Source organism: Canis lupus, chromosome 10 (genome assembly GCF_011100685.1).
Source record: "Canis lupus familiaris isolate Mischka breed German Shepherd chromosome 10, alternate assembly UU_Cfam_GSD_1.0, whole genome shotgun sequence".
In the NCBI taxonomy this organism is placed as follows: Eukaryota; Metazoa; Chordata; class Mammalia; order Carnivora; family Canidae; genus Canis; species Canis lupus.
This window is the reverse complement of record NC_049231.1, coordinates 12,782,624-12,796,427: the sequence shown is the minus strand read 5'-3', so window position 1 is coordinate 12,796,427 and position 13,804 is coordinate 12,782,624. Positions and strand designations below refer to the sequence as shown.

Genomic DNA, 13,804 nt, shown 5'->3' with positions numbered 1-13,804 from the left:
ATTTCATTTCAATGACTAGGCTTTTGAATTATATTTTCCATTGAAGAAAGTTCAAGTAACAAAAATAGTACTTCATGTGATCTAAAGATGAAAGTTCTTTTATTTCACGTTAACATTTATCTAAGCAATTTTTGCAGAATTTTAATGAGAGATCATACTGTTTTGTATAATCAAATCCTTACACATTTGTTTCAACTCTTTTGAAAACTTTGGCTTACTGCTTTCTTTGTCTCAGTCATCTACAGATGCTCACCTTTTAGATCTAATTTGTTTCCTCAGAGCCATTTCTGCTCTAATTGTTCCCTCTCCAATTATTTGAGGCACATGACATATATTCCAAGTAACATTTATATTCTTGTTAAGTGGGAGAATACAGTGTCCGGATGCTCTTCACTAAAAATACTGCATTTACAACCCCAAGTGGAACAGTAGAATTATAAATCATTCCTTAATACAAAAAAAATCATATTGCATCTCTTGAATCAACAAAAACTCCCTTTATATTATATTTACCACTTGGGGAGGGAGGTTTTAATAACCCTAAAAAAGTCATACAATGTTAAAAGAGAATCCATAAAAAAAAAAAAAAAAAAAAGAGAATCCATCATAGTGAAATTTTTGGTACTGAACTTATATAAAGATTTTTTAAAATTTGAATACATTGTCCATTTTCAGCTGTCTGTATATATTTCTAGCAATTATATCAGAAGGAATCTTAAAAATCTAATCAAAGTTTTATGTTTCTTTAATAACCATGTTAAGTAATACTTTCTAACACAGAGAGCTGTTTCTTAGAGTCAGCTTGCCAGGGTGCAGCTAATATGTTTATGAAAGGAAGGGTGTTGGTCAACCAGAGGTGGTAGTCTGTTGTTTTATAAATGACTTTGAAGTTCAGGAGGGCTCTGGATCAGATGGCCCCCTGTGAAGATTTTCTTTGTGGCAGCATTAGATACACTAATTTGATATCATTTATTTTTGCAGGAAATACCAATGAACTTCGTGGATCCCAAAGAAATTGACATTCCACGTCATGGAACTAAAAATCGCTATAAGACCATTTTGCCAAGTAAGTTTCTTGAATTAAATAGTTTACATTATAAAGCACCAGCCTTCCCCATTCACCCTTACCTCATCATTTACCACCCTCACAACTTCTCCATACACACTGCATTTGGAGTTATAAATGCACATCAAGACTACAAACTGTGACTTTATCCTATATTACTCTTATTATAATGGTCAGCTTACAATTCCAGTAGACACATGGTTCTAAACTTTTATTGTGCCACACATTATGGTCAATTGATTTCATCGAACAATTCAATGGGCAAAGGATAGTTTTCAACTAAAGATGCTGAGACAACTGAATATTCACATGCAAAAAAAAATGAAGTTAGGTGCCTGGGTGGCTCAGCTGGTTAATAATCTGCCTTTGGTTAAGGTCATGATCCCGAGGTCCTGGGGTTGAGTCCCACATCAGGCTCCCTTCTCATTAGAGGAGTCTGTTTCTCCCTCTCCTTCTTCTCCTCCCCCTGCTTATGCATGCACTCTCTTTCTCTCACTGACACACATTCTCTCTCTCAAATAAATAAAATCTTTAAAAAAAAATAAAGTTGGACCTTGCCTCACATCATATACAAAAATTAACTCAAAATGGATCAGACCTGAAGGTAAAAGCTAAAACTGTAGAACTCTTAGTATAAAACAGATGTAAATCTTCATGACCTTGAATTAGTCAATAATTTCTTAGATACGACACCATAAGTACAAGCAACAACAACAAAAATAGATAAGTTGAATTTTATTAAATTAAAATGTTTGGTGCTTCAAAGGATGCCATCAAGAAAATAGAAAGATGACTCACAAAATGGGGGAAAAATTGTAAATTATACATCTACCAGGGAATTCTATCTAGAATGTATAAAGAACTCTTACCACTCAGTTATAAAAAAGATAGCCCAATTTAAAAATGGGCAAAGGACTTGAATAAACATTTCTCCATAGAAGATAGATGAACAGTCAATAAACATTTGAAAAGATGTTCAACATTATTAGCCATATAAGAAATCAAAACCGCAATGAGATACCACGTCACATCCACATGATTTTAATAAAAATGATAGACTATATAGAAAGTATTAGCAAGGATGGAAGAAACTGGAATCTTCACACATTGCTGGTAGGGATGTAAAATGGTGCAACTACTTAGGAAACAGTTTGGTAGTTCCTCAAAAGGCAAATCCGAGAGTCACTATAGGACTCCGACATTCTAGTCGAAGTCCCATTCTTTCATTCGAAATAAAAATATATCATTGTCAATCACTAGACAAATAGATAGTTGGAGTTTGGGCAAAAATCCATAAGAAGTCCAAAGCAATAGCTCTGGGAAGATGAAGCCACAAAGACTTCTTAAAAAGTACTGATATGGGATCCCTGGGGGGCTCAGCGGTTTGAAGTGTCCAGATTGGCAAATCCATAAAGACAGAAACAGTCTTAGTGGTTACCTAGTGCTGAGAGGCATGGGAAATAGCTGCTAAATAACTAAAGGCTGTGGAGTTAATTTTAAGAGAAGGAAAATGTTACAGAGTTGATCGTGGTGACAGTTGCACAATTCTATGTGAATGAAGAACTGTATGGTGGCGCACTTTAAATGACAAAATTCTATGGTATGTGAATTACATCCTAACAAAGCTGTTACCAAAAAATTTCATAATAATCACCTAGAGTCCTTATAAAAATCTAGAGTCCTCAGTCCCACCCAGGGATTCTGTTTAAGTAAGTCTGCTGTTTGGGCCCAAGAATCCGTACTTCTAGGCAAACACCCGGGTGATTCTGATACAGATGATACCAGCACCACACTTTGAGAAACACTGTTTAGACTATGTTAAAACTAAATCTAACTCAGGTGCCTGGGTGGCTCAGTTGGTTAAGCAGCTGCCTTCACCTCAGATCATGATCCCGGAGTCCTGGATCCAGCCCCAAGTTGGGCTCCCTGCTCAAGGGAACCAGCTTCTCCGTCTCCCTCTGCTGTTCCCCCTGCTTGTGCTCTCTCTCAAATAAATAAATAAATAAATAAATAAAATCTTTAAAAAAAAACTCCGACCTAAATATAATTTCATGAAATGTATCAATGTCAAGCAATGAGCTAGACACCAGGAACCAGTAAGAAATAAGGAATAGCCTATAAGATCAAGGAGGTCATGGGCTAGAGAGGAAAGGCATGTAAATGAGTAATTATGTTCAAAGCAACAAAAGCCAGAATTGAGATCTGGCCCAAGTCGTGTAGGAGTATAGAGAAGACTAAGTAATTCTGCTTAGAGTGGCAAAAATGCTTTGGAGAGGATGTAACATTGTCAATCACTAGACCACAGATGGTTGGGGTTTTGGCAAAACCCATAAATATCTCAAAACAATAGCTCTGCAAAGATGGAGCCACAAAATGTTTCAAAAGTATGGGTATTGAAATAGTAGAGTCTGTATAATTAAGCCCATTAATTCACTCATAAAACATCAAATTCTCCCTATTTATGGTTATATCAAGAATTACTGTTAATGGTATTTTTGGGCTGCCCCCTCTGGTAGAGTTGGAAACACTCCTCTATAACATATTTTTAATGGATCTATATTAATATAGTCCCTGTTGAAAGATATTTTATGACTGCAGCTGGCTAAAGGGGGTGAAAGTGCTATGTGCTACAAGTGGTGCTCCTCTCTGTCTCTCTCAAGATTTTTCAACTGAAACTTACCAAATATAAGAAACTAAGGCATATACACTCATTGCAGTTTTACTTAACCAGCTAATGTCAGAAGGATTTGGAAATTATTAGGATTATTTAAAGTTGAGCCTTCTCAGGGGTGCCTGGGTGGCTCAGTCAGTTAAGCATCTGACTGCTGGTTTCAGCTCAGGTCATGGTCTCAATGGATCCTTCCATCAAGCCCCACAGAGCCCCATGGGGGGCTCCTGGCTCAGCAGGAAATGGGGTTGAAGATGCTCTCCCTCTGCCCCTCTTCCCTCTCACACATTCTTTCTCCCTTTCTCTCTTTATCTCTCTCTCTCTCTCTCTCTCAAATACATAAATAAATCTTAAAAAAAAAAATAAGTGAAGTTCAGCCTTCTCTATTTCCTGCTCTGATGATATCAGACATAGTCCTTCATAGCCCTGTGTCAGCTTTTCCATTCCCAGAACTGGGTGGATCACTTGAACCAGGGCACCTGTGCTGACAACTGATGTCACAAATAATGGATTTTCTGTTGAAAATGTCTGTAGGCTGAATACACCACCCACCCGCTGTTGCACAAAATATAATTGGGTAAATATAGTTTGGGCACACCACACCATTGGTTGAGAATCACCGGAGAAGACTGGAGTTGATATGGGAAGCTATTCTTTATGGTTCATTTTAGACTGTCATATGGGATAAATTCTAAACATTGTATAAAATAATTAAAAATGATTAAGATTTTAAGTATTGTTTTTTCAATTGTTTTAACCTACAATAAACTCAAGTTTAAAAGCTTCCAGCATGGGGGGCGCCTGGGTGGTTCAGTCAGTTAAGCTTCTGCCCTTGGCTTAGGTCGTGACCCTGTCAGGCTCCTTGCTCAGTGGTGAATCTGCTTCTCCTACTTCCTCTCCCCCTCCCCCTGCTCGTGCTCTCTCTCCCTTACTTTTTCTCTCCCAAATAAATAAGCAAAATCTTAAAAAATAAAAAATAAAAACCTTCCAGCTTGTACATATTAGTAAGGCCATATAATTTAGAAGATGTCTTGCAGCAGAATATGGATGACCGAGAACCAATTAAATCGTAGCTGTATCTCTAAGGATGATGTCAGCCTGGCTCAGAACACTCTACATGGTAGATTAAAGTGAGAAGATCAACTTTATATCACATTATTTCACAACATAAAAAAATATTAGTGATAAAAATATGTCTATATCCTAAATCTCAAAAGCAGTGGAGAAAAAAAAAAAACGATCCTACATCAATATGAAGTTATTTGCACAACAATGAAGGATAATAACAAGTTTTATGTGTATTTATTCCATGCACACAATTTATTTATACAAATAAAAAGCCATATAGATATAATTTAAGAACAATATTAATTAAAACCTAATTACTTTGGCCATCATTTTATATTTAAAAATGTAAGGTCCGGTAATATTTCCTACTTATATTTCCCGTTCTATTAAGTGCCCTGAACACAGTAGATATGCAAGTAAGTGAGCCACTCATTAAGGCAACCAGTTATGTGGCTCAAACGAAATGTAGGGGTTAGACTTGCGTCTTACTCTGGCAGGAGGATTCAGTTTGTGGCAGACGACTTAATCTTTCTGTGCCATCCTTCCTACATAGGGCTGTGGAGAGAATTAAGAAACAAATTCGTGAGAAGGGAAGTTCCCACTGATAGTGAGCCCTCACTATTCTTCTTTTCCTCCACCTAACTGAGGATGCATTGATCATTAACCTCAGAACCAATTCCGGAAAATAGTAACGCTAACTAGGGAAAGAAAACTTACAGTTTCAAAAGCAGACTATTTAAGAGCCCTGTTTCCTCTTACAATTTTCATAAGGATCTTAGAAAAAGCAAATTTCCATATGATCACTATCTTGCGCTGCCAGGATCAGCCCTGACCGTCCAAACCCTGTACAGTGATGGAAACGCTCTGTATCTCCAATGCGATGGCCATTAGCTACACATGGCAATGGAGCACTTGAAGTAGAGTGAATGCACCTGAGGAACTGATTTTTAAGTTTTATTTTATTTTAATTAACTTAAAGTTAGCTACATGTGGCTAGTGGCACCATATTGGATAATGCAGGCCCGAAGTCCTCTCTCTATCCTACAACAAACAGAAGGCAACTCCCAGTCACCTTGAAGGTATAACCACACCCCTGCCTTTCCTCCCATTTCCCACTTATCTTGACTTCATCTAGAAGAACTATGCTATTCCTCACAGCCCTGTCTTTGCCCAAGGATACACTAGCAGTATAAACTCTTCTTTCATCCAATAGCTTCTCCCCTGGACTCCAAATCTCAAATGCATTTCCATCTGGAGAAGAAATCTTCAGCACAGAATAACCTTTGACCAAATCTGATAGGATGCCAATTAGAATATCAGGATCCAAGAACACCTGGGTGATGCAGCCACTTAAGTGTCTGACCATTGGTTTTGGCTTAGGTCCCACACTCAGCGTGGAGTCTACTTGAATTTCTACTTCTCTCTCTGCCCCTCCTCCTCACACTCTCTCTCTCTCTCTGTGTCTCTCTAAAATAAATGAACAAATGTAAAAAAATAAATAAATAAAACAATATCAGGGTCCAGGTACCATTTTGTCTGTTAAGTAGAAGACTTAAATTGCTAAAGTTGTTTTAAAGAAGCCAGATGGGGAGATTTCATGTGTTCTGTACACTAAATCTATATGTGTTCAATAATTTGTTGAGAGGAAAAAAGAAACAGGAAGGAGACCAGAAAGAAGAGAAGGAATAAGAGAGGAAGAGAGGGGGAAAGTGGAAGAAAGAGGAAGAAAGCAAAAGGAGAGAAGAAAGGAAATAAAAGGGGAAGAGCAGAAGGAAGAAAAATAGCTCAGTGCTGGAATTGTTACTGCTACTGCCTAGTTGTATCATAACTGGAGTGCTAAATATTTAACATAGAATCCAGAAATACTCATCCTGAAAAAGTTTATCCTAGTGAATTTGACCAATATGTAAATTTAAAATACGCACGTAGACTTAAAATGCATAAAATGAATACAATCATAATAGTAATGATGAAAATAAGGATGATGATGACAATGATGATGAGGTTTTGAATTTTTCTAAACCTCAGCTTTTTTTTATGAGTCTAATCTAACATTAAAAAGGCTAAAAGACTTTAGTTAGAATGCCAATTTTCCCCTATTCAGTCGTATGGTACATTCTTGTTTCAAAAGTATTTGGAAACCTCTAAATACATGGAAATCTTATAAATTACCAATTTCCAAACTAAACTTAAGTCAGCTTGACAAGGAACCTGCTTCTAAGCAGTTTATAGGGCTGAGTTCCCAATAAATCATATACATGGTAGGCATTATAAGAACTGAAGGGAACAGGTCTCTTTTCAAGTCTCACTGGTGTAGAGCGTTTATGGAAACTTCTAATTGTCAGTGAATACTGAAAAGGAACGAAAGGTTTCCTGTCCCCTTTGCTAAGAAAGAAAAAGAATCTAGGAAGTCAAAAACAGTGTTTTCAGTTCTAACAGAAATGAATTCTGATCTTAAGCACTCGATAAGCCACATACCAGAGAGAAATCACAAAGGATACAAAAGTTCATTTCAAAAAAAAATTAATAAATAAAAGTTAGTTAAATACAGTTCGTGCCCTCAAGGAGTCCAATACAATTCATTGAGGGCAGGCAAAAATTTAAGCACTTAAAATAGAAGATGGTAAATATTAAAGTAGAACATGAGGGACGCCTGGGAGGCTCAGCAGTTTAGCACCGCCTTCGGCCCAGGGTGTGATCCTGGACACCTGGGATCGAGTCTCTTGTCAGGCTCCCTGCATGGAGCCTGCTTCTCCCTCTGCTTGTGTCTCTGCCTCTCTCTCTCTTTCTGTGTCTCTCATAAATAAATAAATAAAATCTTTAAAAAAATAAAATCAATAAAACATGAAAAAAAATTACCACAATAAGCTTATTTGTTTAACTCAACAAGAGTCATTGATGGTACCAGCAAGAGTGGTGCCTGTTTAAAACTAAGGTTAGGATGGATTGGTGTGTATACAAAGAGGATTGAATTTTAGAGGAGGAGGTAAGAACAGTGGGTATGATAAACTCTCACAAGTTTACCTATGTAGAGAAAAACAATAATAAAACAACTACTAGAGAGGGATACACAGAACTGACGACTTAAAAAATGGAAAGGACCATTTAAATCAATGCCATAGACATTTGTTGAGTGTCTACTCTACATGGAAGCACTATCCTAGACACTAAGTCTTAGACATAATGAAAAATATCCATTTTTGCCTTTAAGAGGCTCAAAGTGTGTCAGATCAAAGAAACCATAAAGAGGTGATTTGATCTAATTCATTTACATAAACCTTGGTAAAAATAATTACCATATTTTCCATAGCACCATGGTTTGCAAAGAGCCTTTCAACTTCTTGTTGGTAAGTGACTTGAACAGTTAAGACGCTGTTGCTAGCGCTAGAACAATCTACCTAGTATCAGATTTCCCTGCTGTCGGTGAACAGACTACCACCACACATGTTAACTAAAGACAGCTTCCTTAGGGAGAGGGGATTCTGGCCAGACCAAGTGTTTGTTGTTGGGCAGGAGAGAAAAGACAAGTGAGTAAGAAAATCTGGTGCAAATTCCAAATCCAAAGTACAAGAAAAACAGCATAAATAAGAAATGGGGCCAAGAATCAGAAACACACAAAAAACAGCATGATGAATAAACTCGTCATCTCAAGCTTACAGGCAAGATTTGTGTTCAGGGACAGGGGCCAAGATGGGCCCAATTGTCCCGCAGTAAACACAGGTGGATCAAGAGACAGACACACAGATGCATCAACAGCAAACAATGACACAAGCCAGACAGTCAGTATATAAGGTAGCAGGTGTGCTGTGTACCGTTATTGGTATTCTAAGGAACTTAAAAAAGAGTACATTTGTCTGATGCATTCCTTCTTGTTTTCTTCATTAGATCCCCTCAGCAGAGTGTGTTTAAGACCAAAAAATGTAACTGATTCTTTGAGCACTTACATTAATGCTAATTATATTAGGGTAAGTAAGTAAATATAAATTTCTCTCTGATGAGCATGCGGACTTACTGTTTGGAATTGTTGGGTTTTGGTGTTTTGTTTTGTGTTTTGTGGATTAATTATGATTTAACTTAGTTACTTGAAAGTTTGTTCATTGGTTTAGTCATAATCAACATTGGTAGTGGGTACTTTCCTCTCCGGTGCATCTCTGGCTGCAGTGCTCTGGGTGCTTCATGCTCCTCAGTACTGTATGCTATGCTTTACTTGCTGGGAGAACAGCCAGATGAATTGTGCTAGAATCAGTGAAGCCGTGAAAGTCTGTGTTGCTTTTGGACCAGTGGAACCATTTTGTTGGAAACTTGTTCTAAACTTTCTGTGCAAGGCATGAATTCTAAATCCAATATTTTTGTCTCTTTACTCGAACCAGGGCTACAGTGGCAAAGAGAAGGCATTCATCGCCACACAGGGCCCCATGATCAACACCGTGAATGATTTCTGGCAGATGGTTTGGCAGGAAGACAGTCCTGTGATTGTCATGATCACAAAACTCAAAGAAAAAAATGAGGTAGGACCTTTACCCAAGTAGTGAACGTTATAAATTCTCTATTCCTATAGAAGATATATTGTATAAGGAGAAATGCCATGTACTTATCAGAGTTAAGATGGAAACTTAAAGGCATTTAAAGACAAGTTCACTTCATGTTTCCAGGAATGGTAATTGGTGTCATTGTAGGAATGGCAGCTTTCTTTCAGAATAATCAATATACTTGACATTACGTGTATCTCACATATACCACGTATCTCTGTAAGGAAATGAGGAGCTATGAATTATCACTCTGATCTATAAGCAGGGAAAATTTTTTTAAATTATTCATATCCCAAGTAATTTTTGAGTACTCACTATGTGACCGATGCTACTTTAGTTGTTGGCCATATATTAGTAAACAAAATACACAGATGCCTGCCATTGGTGGGTTTTAACTTTCTAATGGGGAAGACAGATTAAAAAACAATAAATATAACAAATTCATAGAACTGTAGTGATTAAAAAGGACAAATGGTAGAAGGGGAGAAAGGTAGAGTTGGATAAGGAGATTGGGTGTGCCGCATTGGGAGGGATGAGACGGGAGGAGTAAACTGTGGTATTATAGAGGATGGAAAGGATGAGGCCCCACTAAGAAAGTGAGATATGAAAAAAAAAGAGTGAAGGAAGTTACAAAAGCCCAGCAACTTTTTCAATATCTTCATAATAAGAAATCCAAAAGGGAGACATAGTTAGATCCCATTTCCACTAGCAGTTTTTCCTAAGGATCTAGCTTACAGGATACTTTACATCATAAAAACAGAATTGTGAAATTCCCAGAGGGTGCTATCCTAGGTGCTGCTTACATTTTAGGGCATCTTATTGGAATAATTTACAATCTGATCTTAGCATCTTAGTGTTTGTTTTCTTGTCAAAACTACTGTATCAGGGCTTCACCATGACGATAAGAATTTAAGAAAACTGAGCTTTCCCTTATGCCTTTTTGGTGAGTTATAACCCTTGAGTGTAGTATAATCTTGTGCTAATCAAGAAAACCCAGGCTTGCAAGCATCAATTTATGAGTTTTTAAAAGTTGGTTTCCTTCTTTCATTTTTGCTACAATAGATAAAGGAGTTTTATTTTTCCGAAATCTGTTCCTGGAAAAAAGTATATTTTGGTCCCAGTAGGTGAAAATATATACTTATTTAACTATATAGCTTACTAAATATATGTTTTTCTGTGAATCTTATATGAAAGCCTGAAGTGGCATAATAAAAATAGCCCCTAATATTTTTAGCTGTCTCACCCATATCAATCTGTCAACACGTTAGGCCACTGATAATTCCTGCAGAGTTGTTTAATATCCGGGACATTTTGCCTTTATTTTACCTAGTTGGAAAAGACTCTTCAAGTATAAAAGGTGTATTTCTGTGTATATACATTCCCACATACAAACAGGCTAATCTGGAAAACTTACCATTACAAAACTAGTCATACTCGATGAAATTTATAAAGTAGCATAAAATATAAAAGATAGTTAGCAACATTTCTTAGATCTGAGTGGACTGCATTACTCATTATTAAAATTAAAAATTCTGGGACACCTGGGTGGCTCAGTGGTTAAGCGTCTGCCTTTGGCTCAGGGCATGATCCTGGAGTCCTGGGATCGAGTCCTGCATCGGGCTCCCCGCATGGTGCTTGCTTCTCCCTCTGCCTGTGTCTCTGCCTCTCTCTGTGTGTTTCTCATGAATAAAAAAAATAAAATCTTTAAAAAATATAAATTAAGTTAAAATTTCCTTTTTGTTCAGACCTTCCATGATGTAAATATAATGCAATAGAGGAGACTTTGATGTTTTATAGATAAAATAGTAAAATAAAAATAGTATGCCTAACAGAGCTTGGGGGATAAAAGTCGCAGCAGTCAAAAACTGAATAAAAGGCATAAAGCCAGAGAATTATGGGTTACTTGTGCTTTAATGACAATACAAGACCTGGAGACAAAGCCTTAGGCTTGTAGGAGCCAAGAGCTGGAATGGAGACCTTCCATAGAGTGAGCTCCCGCAAGGGCTGTGCCTCCAGTAAAAAGGTGAACCACAAAAATAAACCTGCTGACCAAAATAGGACTATAACAGGAAATTAATCTGTCTCAATCTGGTCTTCTTGTGGGATAAATAGAAGGTTCTCTATAGTATTCAGCATTCAAAAACCAGGAAACACCAAGTAGAATAATTAATATAAAAAGTAATACTGGATTGATAACACTCTGTGGCACTTTCCAGAAACAAAGGCAAAAGCTTTCTGGATGAAGACACTCTCAGGATTTACATCACAGGACTTCAACAGAAAAAGCCCAACCACACATAAGCTCAGGAGTCAAAATTATGAAACAATACAAGTAAATAAACAACATAAGGAAAAATCAGAAGAAGCAACAAATAGGTAAAATGACCCATGAGAAATTAAAATAATAGAAACTATAAATATGGGCTTTTTTTTATAATTGAGCACACGAAATATAAAATTAAAAACTTGACAGGGAAACAAGTTACTACCAAAAAAAGACTAGGAAGATTTGAAAACAAACCAAAGAGTCCTAGAAATAAATATTATATAGATATTAAATTTTTAAAAAGAATATCTCATTAGGCAGGGTTGACAGCAGGCTGGATGTAGCTGAATAAAAATAATGACTGAATTAAAAATAGAGTCAAGGAAATTACTCAGAAGATCGAAATGGCCAAAAATATGAAAGAAAGTTTAAGAGCTAGAGGGTAGCATGTAAATATCCAATGTATATATAATGGATATGTTAGAAGAAGAAGAAGAAAAAAGAAGTAATATTTGAGGACATAATGGTTAGGGATTTTCCAAAAGTGATGAAAGACATGAGCTGTCAGATTTGAGAAGCACCATAAATCCTAGGCTAGTAAGTAAAAATAAATCCACAAGTAGATGCACTTATGAAACTAAAAAACACTGCAGAGATTATTTTAACGACAGTATAACTAAACAAATGGCTTCTGAGGAAAAACCAAAGATGCCAAAACCTAGAATAGTCCCTAGCAAGGGACGAACGAAAGTAACTGACAGCCCAGAACTCGTGTCACATTCAATGACACTAGCAACATTGCCTAGAGTTGAGTAGATGGCATTGATTTAATTTGATCATTAAATCAAAATTAAAGATTCCTTTCTGTCCAGACCCTCCAGAATGTAAAGTTAATCCTATAGAGGAGACTTTGATGTTTTACAGATCAAATTCTGGCTCAAAAGAAATATGCAGTAAGCTCCACACTACCAGGAAAATGCTGTTTACCAAAAATGTGCCAACTTTCAATTGTGTTACGCGTCATTGTTTGGAATAGACAAAAATCATTTCCTCCAAAAGAGAAAAAAAAAATGAAGGTGGAGTTATCTTTAGAAATTCCCAGGCATTATAGTTTCATGAATATTTCTACTTTCTAATAAATAAATGAATAATTGCCAGGCTTTCATTTAATAATCCCTATATTCTTAGATCACCAACTGGGCTGTTTGTTCTTTTCTTATCATTCATGTGTTCACTGGCGGGAGCACTTTTCATCTCCTTCGGGAGCTTTTCCTTTGCATACACAACTCAGCAAACTGGCACAGGAGGCCTTGCTTGGGCCCATCTCCATCTTCGACACACCGTCCTGGTGAAGCTTACTCACTACTAGCTTTTGATTGAAAGTGAGAGACCTATGACTCTTCCTTTCACGTGAACACCAAGAGGCCGTTGTGGGGTTATTAATTGGCCTAACTGCAATATTGTGGTGTCTCATGGACTAGGGAAGCCCCAGGACAGGGAGGGACAGACGCGGGAAATGGCCAGTCGGTGGGCAGTCGGACACCCACGTGTATGGATTCAGCTCGTGGTCTTAGAGAAGCGTGGTTCGTGGGATCCCAGCATAACTACAGTAGTAACACCAAAGATCGCTGATCACAGAGCCCTGTAGAAAGTGGAATAACGGTGAAAGAGTTTGAAATGTGTGAGACTTACCGATATGTGACATGGAGACGTGAAGCAAGAAAAAGTTGTTGAAGAAATGGTGCCAGTAGACTTTCCCCAGGCAGGCCTGCCCCAGACCTTCAATATGTAAGAAACATAGGGTCTACAAAGCACATCAAGTGAAACTCAGGAAAACGAGGTGTGCCTCTACCAAGAAAGTGGGAGAGGGGGAAGGAAAAAGAAAAAGAAAACCACATCTCAGAACCAGGTGTCTGGATAACAAGATTAAGGCAGGTAAGGTTGAAGGTCAGCGCAGTGGAGCACCTGGTGGCTCAGTGGTTGAGTGTCTGCCTTTGGCTCCGGTTGAGGTCCTAGGGTCCTGGGATTGAGTCCCGCATCAGGTTCCTCGCAGGGAAGCCTGCTTCTCCCTCTGCCTGTGTCTCTGCCTCTCTCTCATTCTGTGTCTCGTGAATAAATAAATTAAAAAAAAAAAAAAAAGGCCAGCCTGGCATGTACTGACCAGTTTTCAGCTTTCCCAGATGATCAGAATTAGCTATTATAATATC

General features: G+C 37.5%; 1 protein-coding gene across 3 annotated transcripts in view; it reads left to right on the top strand.

Moving 5' to 3' along the window:
- The window catches only part of PTPRR (protein tyrosine phosphatase receptor type R), a 233,906-nt gene that overhangs the window by 191,745 nt on the left and 28,357 nt on the right, over positions 1–13,804 (top strand). For all 3 annotated transcript variants that reach the window (XM_038550013.1, XM_038550012.1, XM_038550014.1), the window contains 3 exons: positions 982–1,066; positions 8,688–8,767; positions 9,173–9,310. In XM_038550013.1, coding sequence (XP_038405941.1) covers positions 982–1,066; positions 8,688–8,767; positions 9,173–9,310 — 303 coding nt within the window. The remainder of the gene's footprint in view (positions 1–981; positions 1,067–8,687; positions 8,768–9,172; positions 9,311–13,804) is intronic.